The 20,854-nt window shown below is 37.3% G+C and overlaps 1 protein-coding gene across 1 annotated transcript in view; it reads left to right on the forward strand.

Annotated features, from left to right (window-relative positions):
• The window catches only part of Best2 (bestrophin 2), a 478,470-nt gene that overhangs the window by 441,352 nt on the left and 16,264 nt on the right, over window positions 1–20,854 (forward strand). The window contains exons 8-9 of the mRNA XM_069829668.1: window positions 6,700–6,933; window positions 8,361–8,631. Of these exons, the coding sequence (XP_069685769.1) occupies window positions 6,700–6,933; window positions 8,361–8,631 (505 nt within the window). The remainder of the gene's footprint in view (window positions 1–6,699; window positions 6,934–8,360; window positions 8,632–20,854) is intronic.

Consider the following 20,854-nt stretch of genomic DNA (forward strand, 5'->3'; position numbering starts at 1 on the left):
AGATTTTACTTACTTACTTACTTACCTACTTACTTACTTCCTTGCTTTTAAGGAACCCGGAGGTTCATTGCCGCCCTCACATAAGCCCGCCATCTGTCCCTATCCTGAGCAAGATTAATCCAGTCTCTATCATCATATCCCACATCCCTCAAATCCATTTTAATATTATATATGCATTTCTGGATTCGCCCGTACGTGCTACATGCCCTGCCCATCTCAAACGTCTGGATTTAATGTTCCTAATTAGGTCAGGTGAAGAATACAATGCGTGCAGTTCTGTGTTGTGTAACTTTCTCCATTCTCCTGTAACTTCATCCCTCTTAGCCCCAAATATTTTCCTAAGAACCTTATTCTCAAACACCCTTCACCTATGTTCCTCTCTCTAAGTGAGAGTCCAAGTTTCACAACCATACAGAACAACCGGTAATATAACTGTTTTATAAATTCTAATGTTCAGATTTTTTGACAGCAGACTGGATGGCAAAAGCTTCTCAACCGAATAATAACAGGCAATTCCCATATTTATTCTGTGTTTAATTTCCTCCCGAGTATCATTTATATTTGTTACTGTTGCTCCCAGATATTTGAAATTTTCCACCTCTTCAAAGAACAAATTTCCAATTTTTATATTTCCATTTCGTACAATATTCTGATCACGAGACATAATCATATACTTCGTCTTTTCGGGATTTACTTCCAAACCTATCTCTTTACTTGCTTCAAGTAGAATTTCCGTGTTTTCCCTAATCGTTTGTGGAGTTTCTCCTAACATATTCACGTCATCCGCATAGACAAGCCGATGGTAGTAGATTTTAGCAAATTAAAATTAAAAATTTAGCACTTTAAAAATCAAATTTAGCATTTTATAGCACTACAAATGTTGGAATGTAGCGTTTTAGAATGGAACATTTTTATGGGAAGTTTCGTAGTAGGTTTTCAATGTCATCAATAAAGCCCAGATGTTATGGAAAATGACTTTTTTTAACTTAGTGTATGTATGAAAGACCTATTAGAGATAAACACGTTTCCACACATTTAGGGACGATGCGCCCAATTTTTATTTTGTCTTTTTTTGCCTATTTTAGCTCCCGTTGCCTATTTTAAGGTTAAATGCCTTTTTTAGCCTTTTTACGTCGTTAATGTACATTTTCTACATTTCAATGAATTTAAGATAAAGCGCACATAAATTATATCAAAAAACGAAAAATAACGGTTGTACAAATTAAATAGTACATTATGCAACGAGCCTATAATGGTAGTAATTAAGACGCGTGTATGTTTATGAAACTAGCGCAAGCGAGTTTCATAATTTTCATAGGAGCGTCTTAATTTACTACCATTATATGCAAGTTTCATACGACTTTTTATGCTCGACCATATTTCTAACTTGAAATTATTCATAAGTATTCATGTTATTCTTATCTGACTGGGGAGTGGACGTGATCTTGTGCAATATCTCGTAAATTGTGAGATGTGCGCAGACGCGAAAGTATTGATTATTTCCGAGGAACAAATGTCATTGACCTTGATATAATCTAAAGAGTAAAATGAACATTAATCTTGATATAACCTGGAAATTGATTTAGACATTGAAAAACGAGATGACAAATTGAATTTATTTGAATATTATTTACAATTAACGCTAATTATTATAGTAACAGAACATAACCTTCTGCGACAGTATTGGATTTCCAGCCTCCGTGACCTTTCACTAGTTGTCTTTCGATTGCATATCAGAGAATAATCGATACTTGCGCTTTCATATGCGACAATGGTGCTTTCTGACTGGTGGAAAACCTGAACTATAATGAATAGGTGTTCTTTAATGAGGTTCATTAAAGGGCTGCTACCAGGTGTATAATTACTACATTTCGGCGTGGTCGAGCATAAAATATATATTCACCTCACACAGATATTTGCTGAGAATCTTATTCTCCAGCAATACATATGTTTCCAAGAAATCGTAAACTTTTCTCCCCTACCGATTCCATCTTTTATGTCACTTAACAAAGATGTTTGAATAGTATAACCTTCAGTGCTCAGGTCACTTCGGGGTTTACCAGCGAAAGAAAGGGGATGAGGGAAGTATTAAAAGCAAGTCTCCAGGTCCCGTTACTGTTGTCGCTTGAACGCACAAGTCACGCGTACTTTGAAGTCTCTAATCTCTTCTCACACCCCTCTTTTTGAGACAATACACAGTCGGTTTTTTCCGATCTCTGAAAGAAAGTAGAGACAGTCCTTCTGAAATAACTTGTTTTAAGTTTGCTCCAATCACTTCAGTAGAAGTAGAAAGATCTTTTTCCACCATGAAAAACGTTCTCTCCGATAGGCGGCTCACTATGACAGTTGACAACTTAAAAAGCATCTTGTTGTGACATGTAACCAAGGAAACTGAGTACCGTATGGGATAGTTTATTAAGTATTTGTCTATTTTTTTGTCTGTTTCCATGAATAATATATGCCTATTTCACTGCCTATTTTTACTATTTTAGCACCTATATATGCCTAGCTATTTTAACCAAAATAAATGCCTAAACATCCGGGCTCTATAGTCGCGACGCTGTTATTCCCGGCGTGACTCCTCCTCTTTGCTTACGTCTTAGGAAGTGAAGGCTCTATAAAGTCTAGGTAGGTAGTATCGTTCGCCATTTTTGTTCTTTCATTCTCGAGCTACCAGACGAGGAATCTATTTGCCATACCGTTGAACATTATCATGTCGTAGCTCCTATGATAATAAATCAAACGCACTGTAATTCAGCAAATAATTGAGCGGCAAATAACGTCCTCGTGTGCTTTCTGCGAACGGCAACGAAAGAGCTAAAATGGCGAGCGATTATATTAAGTATTTATGGAGCCTGAGGAAGTGCATAACGTCATCATCAGCGAATCACAAGCTGCACACGTTTCAATGTAGCCGACCTGCAACGTGATTGGCTGCCGGAAATAAGAGCGACGGGACTATAGTCATCAATGTGTTAATAGATGCATTTTCTAGATTCTCTAGTTAAAGGCATAGAAATTAGTAAATAAGTAAAGGGACATATAAAATTACAGAGAATTTATGGACTGTGTGTCAATATATTAACGTAGGCCTGTACGTTAACCGACGTATCCTCGAATTTCAACAATAGTAGCATTTCATATGTTGTTCTCCTGATTTATCTGACATGTCGATGTTAAGATATGATCTTAAAAGCCAGTAATATTAATCTCGAAGAATATAAAACTCAAATCTAAGACAAAGATAACAGTACCGAACAGTGTTGCAACATACGTCACTTTCACTTGGAATTTACACTGCAAAACGTGATGCATCTCGGTAGAATTAATAATCTCGAGACGCAGGCTTTATGACTGCTGTGAAATAGAGAAACTTTCAACTTCTGGCCCCCGATCCATCTGTAGTTCATATTCAGTATCTACGAGTCAATTTATCAGGGAATGATGTACATGAAATATAATAATTTTAGTACTAGTCTGTCTGTGTACAGCGATTTCTACTAAACTATTGGACGGATTTTGTTCATATTCAGTATCTACGAGTCAATTTATCAGGGAATGATGTACATGAAATATAATAATTTTAGTACTAGTCAGTCTGTGTACAGCGATTTCTACTAAACTATTGGACGGATTTTGTTCATATTCAGTATCTACGAGTCAATTTATCAGGGAATGATGTACATGAAATATAATAATTTTAGTACTAGTCTGTCTGTGTACAGCGATTTCTACTAAACTATTGGACGGATTTTGTTCATATTCAGTATCTACGAGTCAATTTATCAGGGAATGATGTACATGAAATATAATAATTTTAGTACTAGTCTGTCTGTGTACAGCGATTTCTACTAAACTATTGGACGGATTTTGTTCATATTCAGTATCTACGAGTCAATTTATCAGGGAATGATGTACATGAAATATAATAATTTAGTACTAGTCTTTCTGTGTACAGCGATTTCTACTAAACTATTGGACGGATTTTGTTCATATTCAGTATCTACGAGTCAATTTATCAGGGAATGATGTACATGAAATATAATAATTTTAGTACTAGTCTGTCTGTGTACAGCGATTTCTACTAAACTATTGGACGGATTTTGTTCATATTCAGTATCTACGAGTCAATTTATCAGGGAATGATGTACATGAAATATAATAATTTTAGTACTAGTCTGTCTGTGTACAGCGATTTCTACTAAACTATTGGACGGATTTTGTTCATATTCAGTATCTACGAGTCAATTTATCAGGGAATGATGTACATGGATATAATAATTTTAGTACTAGTCTGTCTGTGTACAGCGATTTCTACTAAACTATTGGACGGATTTTGTTCATATTCAGTATCTACGAGTCAATTTATCAGGGAATGATGTACATGGATATAATAATTTTAGTACTAGTCTGTCTGTGTACAGCGATTTCTACTAAACTATTGGACGGATTTTGTTCATATTCAGTATCTACGAGTCAATTTATCAGGGAATGATGTACATGAAATATAATAATTTTAGTACTAGTCTGTCTGTGTACAGCGATTTCTACTAAACTATTGGACGGATTTTGTTCATATTCAGTATCTACGAGTCAATTTATCAGGGAATGATGTACATGAAATATAATAATATTAGTACTAGTCTGTCTGTGTACAGCGATTTCTACTAAACTATTGGACGGATTTTGTTCATATTCAGTATCTACGAGTCAATTTATCAGGGAATGATGTACATGAAATATAATAATATTAGTACTAGTCTGTCTGTGTACAGCGATTTCTACTAAACTATTGGACGGATTTTGTTCATATTCAGTATCTACGAGTCAATTTATCAGGGAATGATGTACATGAAATATAATAATTTTAGTACTAGTCTGTCTGTGTACAGCGATTTCTACTAAACTATTGGACGGATTTTGTTCATATTCAGTATCTACGAGTCAATTTATCAGGGAATGATGTACATGAAATATAATAATTTTAGTACTAGTCTGTCTGTGTACAGCGATTTCTACTAAACTATTGGACGGATTTTGTTCATATTCAGTATCTACGAGTCAATTTATCAGGGAATGATGTACATGAAATATAATAATTTTAGTAGTAGTCTGTGTACAGCGATTTCTACTAAACTATTGGACGGATTTTGTTCATATTCAGTATCTACGAGTCAATTTATCAGGGACAGATATTGTCTCACGGACGAAATTTAAGAATTCACTCATTGGTATCAGGTTTATTTTCGTGGTTAATGTATTTTCTTGAAAACCCCTCTGTAATCCCCAGCATAAAAGTACTCTGTATTTGTACCTCCTACAATGAAGTAGTGGAATACAAATAGCGAAAGCTCTGGTACAACTTGTTTTCTCTGCTCTCTGGTCAAGGACCGTGGCGGTCAGTGTAGCCTGCCCGGGGTCACAATTCATAGCATTTATCTCCTGATAAAGAATTGGGTGTTCCCTGGGGCTGGTATTGGCGATCTGAGGAATGTGAGCGGGCCTGCCTGAGGCTCAATCTTGATTGCTATGTTCGTCCATTGCTATGCCGGCATACTACGCCAAAATATGCCACTCACGAAATGTTAACCTTGCTTGTAGCACACAAACTTAAGATTTGGCAGCTTCAAAAAGTTTTGTAGCTCTTCATCATTACGATCATCATCATCATCATCATCGAGATAGTATCCGTTTTTCTGTCGCGAAATATTTTATTGTACTATTATGTACTGCATTTCGACGAAGTTCATCATCCTTAACAGGTTTTTCACCAAATTAAGATTGATCACTTGATATTTTTATTTCTTAGAGCTGGTACAGCCTAAGTTGAATATTGAAATGGAAAGTACACGCCCCCTTCTGGGATACTACTCTATTTGTCTGGTATGTTTGCATGTGCAAAAATAGTTGTGTGAAAATTAAATAATTTTATTCCTCTGTACACCTTATTTATGTGTATTTATCTGTACATCTTACACATACTGTATTCATCTGACGTTGTTTACGTTGTCTACTTACAGTATTCCATTCAGTGCGCTGTCTGAGGGATGGGGACAGGAAACTACACTAAAGCAATGCAGATAGCGTAATGTGTAACGGACATGGTCGGTCCTGATATGCACGTCTGTAGACAGCAGTGTATGTGTACAAGTTGCAGTGTCCAGTCGATCAGTCCTAGTGAAATGGAGGAGTGCACGAGAGCGGAATAAGCAGACCTGATTTTCGAATACGGATGAGCCAATGGGAACAGTAGACAAGCTCACAGATTGTATCGGGACAAGTACCCACGTAGGAGACATCTGGCCCATATAATTTTTCCACGACTGTTCCAAAAGTTAAGGGAAGAAGGGCACGTGGTGCCAAATTACAGTTCCATTTCCACACAACTATTTTTGCTTATAACTTTCGACTCAGTCATTTCCGGACCATGGTTCCTTATCTCAAATTGATACATGTGCCCTTCGCCATCATCCCTGAAAGTTTGTAACACCACCTCGGAAACACCCTGTATATGAAGCGCATGGTTTAAAAACATGTATTTATCTGAAGATATAAATCAGTTAAGGAAATATGAGGGAACTGAACTTGAAATGTTCTGAAGAAACCTTAAATTTGTGTCGCAAGGATATTTTTAAAGGGAATGCATGTCAGTAGTCGTCGCTAGCTCCAGTTTCCTCTATTGAGCCCCACTTGTCGCAGGCCGCCTACATGATCGTGGACGAGATGCACGAGGAACACCCTGAGCTGCTCAAGGACCAGTACTGGGAGGAGGTGGTGCCCAAGGACCTGCCCTACACCGTGGCGTCGGAGCACTACCGGCGCACCGAGCCCAAGGGCTCCGCGGAGAACTTCAGGGTCAAGGAGGCGGACTCGCTGTACGCCAACCTGCTGCCGTCCAGGAAGGCGGCGCCCGACGACGTGTACGCCGACTACGTGAGTACAGGGTGTTCAATTTAAGGGGGAGATGTTAGCAGTTGTGATTCTGCTTCATCCACTTTATAATCGTCATCGTCATCAATAAGGATCGGATTTGTAGGTTTTTAACTGTTTTTTCCTTACTTATAAACTTATAATTTCTTAGATAATTTTTCTAATGATGGTCATAAGAGTCATATATGTAGCCTAAATTCTATTGAACCTAAAATAAAGCCTAAATTGGACCTTAAGAACTAGAAAAACCGTTACCATAATTAATATTATTTTTCTATATTTACTGTGTTTTATACAGGGAAAGTTAAAAGTCCCGCACCACCTAAATAACTTTTGAAGCATGTGGTTCAGTGACATGAAACTTGGTATTTGAGGATAACCATTTACTAAGAACTCTATAGTGGTTTAACCGGAAGTAACTCCAACTCTCTTATTTTAAATGGAACATCCAATATATATATATATATATATATATATATATATATATATATTTTAATAGTGCTCATTAAGAGCTTTTCAAAAAGTACCCACACTTGATACTTCTGTACAAATTCAGTGTTGCTAAGTCAAGAAAACAGAAAAGTGTATCGAATATTAAAATAATAAATGCACCGCCTAAATAACTTTTGACGCATACGGTTCAGTGACATGAAACTTGGTATGTGAGGATAACCATATGCTAAGAACTCAATAATGGTATTACCGAGTTTTTTCTACTTCCGGTTTAACCGGAAGTAACTCCAACTCTCTTTTTTTAAATGGAACACCCAATATATTTTTTAATTTTTGAATAAAGCTCATTAAGGGCTTTTCAAAAAGTACCCACACTTGATACTTCTGTACAAATTCAGTGTTGCTAAATAAAAATGGAAGTGGTGCAAGATATTCCTAAAGCCTGGTTAAATCATTCCTTAAATGGTTTCTGTGATCGAGTGACACATTGTAAAGCAGCTGAGGGCTACCAATTTGAACACATAATTTAGAAGGTGAGCTAGCTTTGTTTTGTTTTTGTTAAGGAAACAAGGTGGGGGTGACAAGACTTTTGGACCACACTGTACATCCTTCATGACCTTCTTCACTTATAAATCACTAGTGAAGTCACTTCTGGAAACATCATGACACGAACAAATAAATAACTACTGACCAATGTGTTCATTTTCATGTCGAATCTTGTCCTTCAGCTCTTGAATATTGTGTAATCTATGTAAGACCACCTTCTGTTTCAAACATCACCAAAACAAAAAAATCTGCGGCTGTCAAATCGGGTGAACGCGAAGGCCATAGCATATTACCATATCGGAAGATAATGTATCCGGGAAAGAGCCTCTGCAAAACAATTCCTTAAAAATGGCTGTTACCTTACTTAGTACAGTTCCTGAATAAAATGTCTGACGTCAAGACAAGTCGGTGAATTGAGAATTGGTTGGCAGGAGAGCGTGGACACGCCGCTGGTGGAGCGGCGTAAGAACTGGTTCCAGCGGCAGCTGAACCGCATGGGCTCGGTGCGCTCCTCCAGCACCACGTACTCGTCGGGGCTGTTCGGCAGGGGGCGCCACAACTCCGTGTACTCCAGCCCCGAGGCGGGTCCGCCAGGCCCCCCCGGCGCCACCAACCCCGTGCTGCAGCACAAGATGTCGCTGTACGACCGACTGGTGGGGCGCAAGTCAGGACGCGGCCAGCACCGCAACGCCAGTCGACAAGGTGAGTCAAATACAGGGTGTTCCTATTGCTTAGACATAGAATCTTCCATTATCTTAGATAGGGATGTTTCCTTTATTTGAGTACAATGTATCCGCTATCTTATATTTAGAAACAGAGTGCTTTGCTTATATATGAATCCTCTAGATTCAAAATCCCCTAAAGACCATTTTGTTCATAATTGAGTCGTGCCTACATATTGCTTGCTAAGAATGAATTCTAATGATTTATATGGTTTGAATTCAAAACGCCACTAAATTTAAAGCTAAAGATTTCTTAAAATTCGCTGTTAGATTGAAAATTTCCTCTATTTGGAACCTGTTACTGTCAAAATTCTTCAATTTGTGAAAGTGGATATAGGGGAGTTTGAATCTATAGGATTCATATAAAGGTTTTCATTTTTCTAGACAGTCTATTGCTTAGATATGGGTTGTTTTGTCTAGGTAGTGTTCCGATATAAATTGTTTTATTTAATTAGTATGTTCCGATTGCTTAGGTATAGGTTGCTTTATTTAACTAGATAGTTTGTTCCGGTTGCTTAGATACAGATAATTTTATTTAAGTAGCTAGTATTCCGGTTGCTTAGCAGATTATTTTATTTAATTAGGTAGTATTCTAGTTGCTTAGACATGAGTTGTTCTATTTAACTAGATAATTTGTTCAGGTTGCTTAGATATAGATTATTTTATTTAAGTAGTTAGTATTCCGATTGCTTAGATATGTGTTGTTTTATTTAACTAGATAGTTTGTTCCGGTTGCTTAGATATGTGTTGTTTTATTTAACTAGATAGTTTGTTCCGGTTGCTTAGATATGGGTTGTTTTATTTAACTAGATAGTTTGTTCCGGTTGCTTAGATATGTGTTGTTTTATTTAACTATATAGTTTTTTCCGGTTGCTTAGATATGTGTTGTTTTATTTAACTAGATAGTTTGTTCCGGTTGCTTAGATATGTGTTGTTTGATTTAACTAGATAGTTTGTTCCGGTTGCTTAGATATGTGTTGTTTTATTTAACTAGATAGTTTGTTCCGGTTGCTTAGATATGTGTTGTTTTATTTAACTAGATAGTTTGTTCCGGTTGCTTAGATATGTGTTGTTTTATTTAACTAGATAGTTTTTTTCCGGTTGCTTAGATATGTGTTGTTTTATTTAACTAGATAGTTTGTTCCGGTTGCTTAGATATGTGTTGTTTTATTTAACTAGATAGTTTGTTCCGGTTGCTTAGATATGTGTTGTTTTATTTAACTAGATAGTTTGTTCCGGTTGCTTAGATATGTGTTGTTTGATTTAACTAGATAGTTTGTTCCGGTTGCTTAGATATGTGTTGTTTGATTTAACTAGATAGTTTGTTCCGGTTGCTTAGATATGTGTTGTTTTATTTAACTAGATAGTTTGTTCCGGTTGCTTAGATATGTGTTGTTTTATTTAACTAGATAGTTTGTTCCGGTTGCTTAGATATGTGTTGTTTGATTTAACTAGATAGTTTGTTTCGGTTGCTTAGATATATGTTGTTTGATTTAACTAGATAGTTTGTTCCGGTTCCTTAGATATGTGTTGTTTGATTTAACTAGATAGTTTGTTCCGGTTGCTTAGATATGTGTTGTTTTATTTAACTAGATAGTTTGTTCCGGTTGCTTAGATATGTGTTGTTTTATTTAACTAGATAGTTTGTTCCGGTTGCTTAGATATGTGTTGTTTGATTTAACTAGATAGTTTGTTCCGGTTGCTTAGATATGTGTTGTTTTATTTAACTAGATAGTTTGTTCCGGTTGCTTAGATATGTGTTGTTTTATTTAACTAGATAGTTTGTTCCGGTTGCTTAGATATGTGTTGTTTGATTTAACTAGATAGTTTGTTCCGGTTGCTTAGATATGTGTTGTTTTATTTAACTAGATAGTTTGTTCCGGTTGCTTAGATATGTGTTGTTTGATTTAACTAGATAGTTTGTTCCGGTTGCTTAGATATGTGTTGTTTTATTTAACTAGATAGTTTGTTCCGGTTGCTTAGATATGTGTTGTTTGATTTAACTAGATAGTTTGTTCCGGTTGCTTAGATATGTGTTGTTTTATTTAACTAGATAGTTTGTTCCGGTTGCTTAGATATGTGTTGTTTTATTTAACCAGATAGTTTGTTCCGGTTGCTTAGATATGTGTTGTTTTATTTAACTAGATAGTTTGTTCCGGTTGCTTAGATATGTGTTGTTTGATTTAACTAGATAGTTTGTTCCGGTTGCTTAGATATGTGTTGTTTTATTTAACTAGATAGTTTGTTCCGGTTGCTTAGATATGTGTTGTTTGATTTAACTAGATAGTTTGTTCCGGTTGCTTAGATATGTGTTGTTTGATTTAACTAGATAGTTTGTTCCGGTTGCTTAGATATGTCTTGTTTGATTTAACTATATAGTTTGTTCCGGTTGCTTAGATATGTGTTGTTTTATTTAACTAGATAGTTTGTTCCGGTTGATTAGATATGTGTTGTTTTATTTAACTAGATAGTTTGTTCCGGTTGCTTAGATATGTGTTGTTTGATTTAACTAGATAGTTTGTTCCGGTTGCTTAGATATGTGTTGTTTGATTTAACTAGATAGTTTGTTCCGGTTGCTTAGATATGTGTTGTTTGATTTAACTAGATAGTTTGTTCCGGTTGCTTAGATATGTGTTGTTTGATTTAACTAGATAGTTTGTTCCGGTTGCTTAGGTATGTGTTGTTTTATTTAACTAGATAGTTTGTTCCGATTGCTTAGATATGTGTTGTTCGATTTAACTAGATAGTTTGTTCCGGTTGCTTAGATATGTGTTGTTTTATTTAACTAGATAGTTTGTTCCGGTTGCATAGTTATAGGTTGCTCTATTTAGTTAGATAGTTTGTTCCGATTGCTTAGATATATAATGTTCCATTCGTCCTCTGCTGTGGTCGTTTTGCATTACAGATTTTTCCTTTCGCATGGATATGGGTTTCTTCACAGAGCCGTCATACAGAATGCTCCATTTCCATGGATATTTTGTGTTCCATTTGCATAGATACAGTGTATTTCATTTCTTAGATTCAGTGTGTTATGTTTGTATTTATGAAGTGTTCTGTTGCATGAATATAATTTATTTCGTTTTAATATTTAAATTGTATTCCGTTTACATATATACAGCGTGTTCCGTTTACATAGATCCAGTGTGTTCCATTTGCACATATACAGTAAATTTCCCTTGCACAAATATAGATCTATCTTCCGTTCCCACAATTACATTACTTATGTATCGTTTTTTCTAGATGAAATATTTCCATTTGCACAGATACAGTGTGTTCCTTTTGCATCACTTCGTATAATACATACTTATACTACATGAAATGCGTATTTTACTTTTCATTTCCAGTCCCGTCGGTATTTCACAACAGATGTAAATGCAATACCAGATAAGGTGCTGGAAACAGACTAAATTAGAATGCAGCGCGGTACCAGGTTGTTATGGAAATATGGACGTTTTCACTCGTGCACCCAACTTGCGGGTCAGCCGGTACACGGAAGGCAGAGCGTCCGTCGTGAGAGCTGTCCGCCATTGTGGTGAATGGCCTCTTCAAATTTATTAGTGAAACTTTTTCTTCCTGTCATTAAAAGTTATTTCTGCAGCCAAGTCGCAGTTTTTAAATCGATCAGGTCTGCAGGCCGCTGCATCGGCCACTCACACGCGCGCTTGTTCATTTCTTGTGCAGTTGCAGCCATTCCGAGAAAAACTGACGACGGAACAAGAAACCGTAGCGTCGTAATTGCGGTGCGTGCCAGTGAGTTACAGGATGCTGCACAACTCCGCTCCCACAGATATAAATAGAACAGTAGTTTGTTTCGAGGTCCATGCACGGGTTGTCATTAGCAACGCAACTCCTCCTCTGATTTTTTTTTTTTTCGTTGTTGGTAACTCTATAGCATCTATTACATGCTTTATGGCTGTGCTAACAGATGGAGTTACTTGTCAACAATGTGACGCTGAAACGTGTGTTGAGGTTACTGCCCAGCGACAGTCCTGATGTATTTTTATATTTGTGATTATTGGTTAATCAATATTAACCCGGCACACTCACATTCATACAAATTTCCAGACTCTAGACACCCAGGGAATTCCTCTTCTTCAAGAAAAATTCACCGAGCCGAGCCTGGGAATCGAACTCGGGACCTCCTGATCTGGAAGCAGTCCTCCTCTGATTTTTTTTTTCGTTGTTGGGTAACTCTATAGCATCTATTACATGCTTTATGGTTGTGCTAACAGATGGAGTTACTTGTCAACAATGTGACGCTGAAACGTGTGTTGAGGTTACTGCCCAGCGACAGTCCTGATGTATTTTTATATTTCTGATGATTGGTTAATTAATATTAACCCGGCACACTCACAATCACACTCACATTCATACAAATTTCCAGACTCTAGACACCCAGGGAATTCCTCTTCTTCAAGAAAAATTCACCGAGCTGAGCCTGGGAATCGAACTCGGGACCTCCTGATCTGGAAGCAGTCCTCCTCTGATTTTTTTTTTCGTTGTTGGGTAACTCTATAGCATCTATTACATGCTTTATGGTTGTGCTAACAGATGGAGTTACTTGTCAACAATGTGACGCTGAAACGTGTGTTCAGGTTACTGCCCAGCGACAGTCCTGATGTATTTTTATATTTGTGATTATTGGTTAATTAATATTAACCCGGCACACTCACAATCACACTCACATTCATACAAATTTCCAGACTCTAGACACCCAGGGAATTCCTCTTCTTCAAGAAAAATTCACCGAGCCGAGCCCGGGAATCGAACCCGGGACCTCCTGATCTGGAAGCAGTCCTCCTCTGATTTTTTTTTCGTTGTTGGGTAACTCTATAGCATCTATTACATGCTTTATGGCTGTGCTAACAGATGGAGTTACTTGTCAACAATGTGACGCTGAAACGTGTGTTCAGGTTACTGCCCAGCGACAGTCCTGATGTATTTTTATATTTGTGATTATTGGTTAATTAATATTAACCCGGCACACTCACAATCACACTCACATTCATACAAATTTCCAGACTCTAGACACCCAGGGAATTCCTCTTCTTCAAGAAAAATTCACCGAGCCGAGCCCGGGAATCGAACCCGGGACCTCCTGATCTGGAAGCAGTCCTCCTCTGATTTTTTTTTTTTTCGTTGTTGGTAACTCTATAGCATCTATTACATGCTTTATGGCTGTGCTAACAGATGGAGTTACTTGTCAACAATGTGACGCTGAAACGTGTGTTGAGGTTACTGCCCAGCGACAGTCCTGATGTATTTTTATATTTGTGATTATTGGTTAATTAATATTAACCCGGCACACTCACAATCACACTCACATTCATACAAATTTCCAGACTCTAGACACCCAGGGAATTCCTCTTCTTCAAGAAAAATTCACCGAGCCGAGCCTGGGAATCGAACTCGGGACCTCCTGATCTGGAAGCAGTCCTCCTCTGATTTTTTTTTTTTCGTTGTTGGGTAACTCTATAGCATCTATTACATGCTTTATGGTTGTGCTAACAGATGGAGTTACTTGTCAACAATGTGACGCTGAAACGTGTGTTCAGGTTACTGCCCAGCGACAGTCCTGATGTATTTTTATATATGTGATGATTGGTTAATTAATATTAACCCGGCACACTCACAATCACACTCACATTCATACAAATTTCCAGACTCTAGACACCCAGGGAATTCCTCTTCTTCAAGAAAAATTCACCGAGCCGAGCCCGGGAATCGAACCCGGGACCTCCTGATCTGGAAGCAGTCCTCCTCTGATTTTTTTTTTTTCGTTGTTGGTAACTCTATAGCATCTATTACATGCTTTATGGCTGTGCTAACAGATGGAGTTACTTGTCAACAATGTGACGCTGAAACGTGTGTTGAGGTTACTGCCCAGCGACAGTCCTGATGTATTTTTATATTTGTGATGATTGGTTAATTAATATTAACCCGGCACACTCACAATCACACTCACATTCATACAAATTTCCAGACTCTAGACACCCAGGGAATTCCTCTTCTTCAAGAAAAATTCACCGAGCCGAGCCTGGGAATCGAACTCGGGACCTCCTGATCTGGAAGCAGTCCTCCTCTGATTTTTTTTTTCGTTGTTGGGTAACTCTATAGCATCTATTACATGCTTTATGGTTGTGCTAACAGATGGAGTTACTTGTCAACAATGTGACGCTGAAACGTGTGTTCAGGTTACTGCCCAGCGACAGTCCTGATGTATTTTTATATTTGTGATTATTGGTTAATTAATATTAACCCGGCACACTCACAATCACACTCACATTCATACAAATTTCCAGACTCTAGACACCCAGGGAATTCCTCTTCTTCAAGAAAAATTCACCGAGCCGAGCCCGGGAATCGAACCCGGGACCTCCTGATCTGGAAGCAGTCCTCCTCTGATTTTTTTTTCGTTGTTGGGTAACTCTATAGCATCTATTACATGCTTTATGGCTGTGCTAACAGATGGAGTTACTTGTCAACAATGTGACGCTTAAACGTGTGTTCAGGTTACTGCCCAGCGACAGTCCTGATGTATTTTTATATTTGTGATTATTGGTTAATTAATATTAACCCGGCACACTCACAATCACACTCACATTCATACAAATTTCCAGACTCTAGACACCCAGGGAATTCCTCTTCTTCAAGAAAAATTCACCGAGCCGAGCCCGGGAATCGAACCCGGGACCTCCTGATCTGGAAGCAGTCCTCCTCTGATTTTTTTTTTTTCGTTGTTGGTAACTCTATAGCATCTATTACATGCTTTATGGTTGTGCTAACAGATGGAGTTACTTGTCAACAATGTGACGCTGAAACGTGTGTTCAGGTTACTGCCCAGCGACAGTCCTGATGTATTTTTATATTTGTGATTATTGGTTAATTAATATTAACCCGGCACACTCACAATCACACTCACATTCATACAAATTTCCAGACTCTAGACACCCAGGGAATTCCTCTTCTTCAAGAAAAATTCACCGAGCCGAACCCGGGAATCGAACCCGGGACCTCCTGATCTGGAAGCAGTCCTCCTCTGATGAAAGCCGTTTTTAGCTGCGTATTACTATAGGCGATTCCACATTAAAAAAAAAAAGCATTTGTTTTATGGGCCTTGCCTAATACATTGTAGAAGCTATGTGGTAGGTAGGCGTTCCTATGGCAACTGATCATTTGATGAAATAGTCCCATATTCCCAATACTTTTCTTTAATGTGTAATCCACTATACACATAACTTACCTTGATTTTCTCTTGTCTTCAAATATTTCTTTCTCTGTTTCTCTTTCGAATTACAGTCCATATATTTCCTTTTCTTCTAGTCTTTCCCAATTTTATTTAATGATATTTATTTTTCTCTCTCTCTTCTACTCCTACAAACCGCATGAGGTCGCGGCTCTATTCTTGGAGTGGCTCCAAAGAATCCTGGCTTCGAATAAGCGACCTTCGAATTCATCGCACTCGACTGTGCTTGATAGCCAGCTGCGTTCCCTGTGCAACTGTCAACCAACCACCATCACAATTGTCATTATCCTCATTTCCTTCCATTATTGATTCCCTTGGCCCTTTGTTGCCCTCTAGAAAAGTTGTACAAATCCAGACTCGCATGCTGAAGAGAACTCCCAGAATATATCGACGGGTGTCATGGGCACAAGGCTACTCGCTAGTTCAGGGAATGCACAACTATGAAAAGGAGGGCTTTCCTTCTCGCTTTCAGAGCAACTCACATCGAACCCAAGTATACAACAGTCAGGCCTGCTATACTGAACTTGTGTTCTCTGTCTGCACTCCGCATTATCAACAGTCTCTTGTCTTTGCCAGCATTGTAGATTCGTCAAATTGATTATAGTGTGAAAGTGACGGGCTTCATTGCAAACTAGTAATAAATTTGATAAACGGATGAATAGGTGAAACTATCGACGAATATATGGACGGACGAATAATGGACAGAGGAACGGACAAACAAGTGCACAGATGGATGGATAAACGGATGAATGGATTGACAACAGATCGATGGAGTGATACATGGGCTGACCAAAAGTGCATGGATGGATGGATGGATGGATGGATGGATTGAAGGACGTATGGATGGATGGATGGATGGATGGAAGGAAGGAAGGAAGGAAGGACGTATCGATGGATGGATGGATGGAAGAACGTATCGGTGGATGGATGTATGGATGGAAGGACGTATCGATAGATGGATGGGTGGATGGATGGCGGGATTGATAGGTAGACATATCGATGGCTGGATGGATGGATGGATGGATTGAAGGACGTGTGGATGGATGGATGGAAGGAAGGAAGGACGTATCGATGGTTGGATGGATGGATGAATGGAAGAACGTATCGGTAGATGGATGTATGGATGGATGGATGGATGGATGGATGAAAGAACGTATCAATAGATAGATGGATGGTTGGATGGATGGATGGATGGAAGGACGTATCGGTGGATGGATGGATGCATGGATGGATGGATGGACGTATCGATGGATGGATGGATTGATTGATGAAAGAATGTATCGATGGATGGATGGATGGATGGCTGGATGGACGTATCGATTGATGGATATATGTATGGATGGAAGAACGTATCGATGGATGGATACATGTATGGATGGAAGAACGTATCGATGGATGGATGGATTGATGAAAGAATTTATCGATGGATGGAAGAACGTAACGAGGGATGGATGGGTGGATGGATGGATGGGATGGATGGATGGATGGATGGATGTATGGATGGATGGATGGATGGATGTATGGATGGATGGAAGGACGTATCGATAGATGGATGGGCGGATGAATGGAGGGATTGATAGGTAGGCATATGGATGGATGCATGGATGGAAGAAAGGGAGGACATATCGATGGAAGGATAGATGTATGGATGGAAGGAAGTATCGATAGATGGATGGGTGGATGGATGGAGGGATTGATAGGTAGACATATGGATGGATGCATGGATGGAAGAAAGGGAGGACATATCGATTGAAGGATAGATGTATGGATGGAAGGACGTATCGATAGATGGATGGGTGGATGGATGGATGGAGGGATTGATAGGTAGACATATGGATGAATGCATGGATGGATGGAGATGGATGAAAGGAAGGATGTATCGATGAATGGATGGAGGGATGGATAAACGTATCGCTGAATGGATGGATGGATGGATGGATGGATGGATGGATACATACATGGATGAAAGGATGGATGGGACATATCAACTGATGGATAGACGTATCGATGGTGACGAATAGGTGGATGAAAGGATTAATGGAAGGTCGTATCGATATATGGATGGACAGGACATATCAACAGATGGATGGATATATCGATGGGTGTACTGACGAATAGATGGATGAATGGATTGATGGATAGAAGAGTTGGTGGATTAGATAATGAATATAAGAATATCTGGATAGATTGCTGTATACAAGAATTGAATGACTGTTTGTGTAACTGGATTATCCTTCTGCAGTCCATCAACTCGGTGTACTTGTCCATTTATAAAGGTTATATTTAAATTGTTTTACTTGAAGCTTTACTATTTATTATGCTCATGTTAGTAGAACTGATGATAATGTTGGAGATTGCGAAGATAGTGATGATTGTTATAGAATCAGAATTACGGCAGATCTGTAGACTCGCTTGGATCACTTCTGCACCAGCTTCACATTTAATGGGTCGAGCTAATTCCATAAGTTTCAGAAGCTGGCCCAATCCCTTTGTCCCGGATTTACGAAACCAAACAGTTGATGTATTCTGAGGCTTAATATTACATTACATCTCGCCGACCTCTTCTTGTGGAAATGTTTTTTTTTTTTTTTTTTTTTCTAAAGCACACAGTCTTATCCCATACATGTATTTTCTGAAGTTCCTACAATATCCTGCCATCAGAACGTTCAAATCAGTACCTTTTAGGGCTAATAACTGCACAGATGTGCCCCTCAAGCCTTTCAAGTATCTCCATAGCATATCTCTAAACAGTTGTCTGAATTAGGCTATCTATGTAAGCATTTCTTTCTTTTTTATTGGGTTATTTTACGACGCTGTATCAACATCTAGGTTATTTAGCGTCTGAATGAAATGAAGGTGATAATGTCGGTGAAATGAGTCCGGGGTCCAGCACCGAAAGTTACCCAGCATTTGCTCCTATTGGGTTGAGGGAAAACCCCGGAAAAAACTCAACCAGGTACCTTGCCCGACCGAAGCATTTCTTAACATCGCTGACGATTTAGAAACTAGTCTTGCTGCTGTTAAGAAAGTTGGGATCGCTCTGTTGACACAGTCCAGTCCTCGTTGATTGCCGTAATTCACTTAGAGGCCACATCTGCAACGGTGTGGCACCAGATCTCAACATTTTATGCCAATATGCAAATAATTTGCAATGAGGAAGAGCTGTCATTTTGACAGCGATGTGATTCCCGATAAAGACACAAGGAAGAATGCGAGTAGAAAGCAATTACTGTCTGGGTTGCCCGGCAACGCTCGCCGCTCCGTGACATCTGGGACGATTCCAAAGCCCTCGTGAGTTGTGCCAACATGGCGACAAAGCCGGAGAAAACTTGTTGAGGGCTTTCTGTGCATCGTGAATGTCAGCGATCAGGCCCAAAATAATAATAATAATAATAATAATAATAATAATAATAATAATAATAATAATAATAATAATAATAATAATCTAATAATAGTAGTCTAATAATAGTCTAATAATAATCTATACTAATAATAAATCTGTAGCCGAAATTTTTCTGGTAATTTTCGATTTTCCAAAAATAATTGGTCCTAACATATATAATTAACCACCCTGAAACCGAAAATCGCTTTTTTGAAATTTTTGTTTGTATGTCTGTCTGTCTGTCTGTCTGTATGTTTGTTACCATTTCACGCCATAATGGCTGAACGGATTTCGATGAAAATTGGAATATGAATTAAGTTCGTTGTAACTTAGATTATAGGCTATATGGCATTCAAAATACATTATTTAAAAGGGGGGTTATAAGGGGGCCTGAATTAAATAAATCGAAACATCTCGCTTATTATTGATTTTTGTGAAAAATGTTACATAACAAAAGTTTTTTTAAACATAATTTCCGATAAGTTTTATTCCTTGAAACATTTTGATAGGACTGATATTTAATGAGATAAATGAGTTTTAAAATTAAAATAACTGCCATCTAAGGAGGTGTAATGAATTAAAAAACAAATGACTTCGTCTATAAGGGGCCTTGGACACAACAATCGAAAGCTATGAAAGATAGCCTACAGACAATGTTTCTGTGTTTGTATGAAGAATATCAGAAGCTAAATTAACCGATTTGTATAATAAATTATTATTTCACCATTGGAAAGTGTAGTTTCTCTAGATGGACATAATGCTATAATGTTATTACAGTAACTTCTGAGTGAATCGAGGACAGGTAAGATTAAAATAGCTTCTTATGCACACAAAACTTCATAGGCTATTCTGTACATTCGTTTCCTGTATTTCCTAAAATAATTTTTATGACCAAATGAGTGGTCTCTGGATCAAAATGATCGCATTTTAATTTTTTTAATTCAATTTAAATTAAGTAACATAATAAACGATTTATCCTTCTATCAAACACGAATGTTCCCTGGATCAAATGTCCTATTTTAATTATGTAATTACTTTATATTTATTTCTAACGGGTGCAGGGGAGCGCACGGGTGCGGCTAGTAGTCTAATAATAATAATAATAATAATAATAATAATAATAATAATAATAATAATAATAATAATAGTCTAATAATAATAGCCTAATAATAATAATAATAATAATAATAATAATAATAATAATAATAAAAATAATAATAGCCTAACATAATAATAATAATAATAATAATAATAATAACAGCCTAATAATAATATTCTAATAATAATAATAATAATAACAGCCTAATAATAATACTCTAATAATAATAATAATAATAATAATAATAATAATAACAGCCTAATAATAATACTCTAATAATAATAATAATAATAATAGTCTAATAATAATAGCGTAATAATAATAATAATAATAAAAATAATAATAGCCTAACATAATAATAATAATAATAATAATAATAATAATAATAACAGCCTAATAATAATACTCTAATAATAATAATAATAATAATAACAGCCTAATAATAATACTCTAATAATAATAATAATAATAATAAT

Source organism: Periplaneta americana, chromosome 1 (genome assembly GCF_040183065.1).
Source record: "Periplaneta americana isolate PAMFEO1 chromosome 1, P.americana_PAMFEO1_priV1, whole genome shotgun sequence".
Taxonomy (NCBI): Eukaryota; Metazoa; Arthropoda; class Insecta; order Blattodea; family Blattidae; genus Periplaneta; species Periplaneta americana.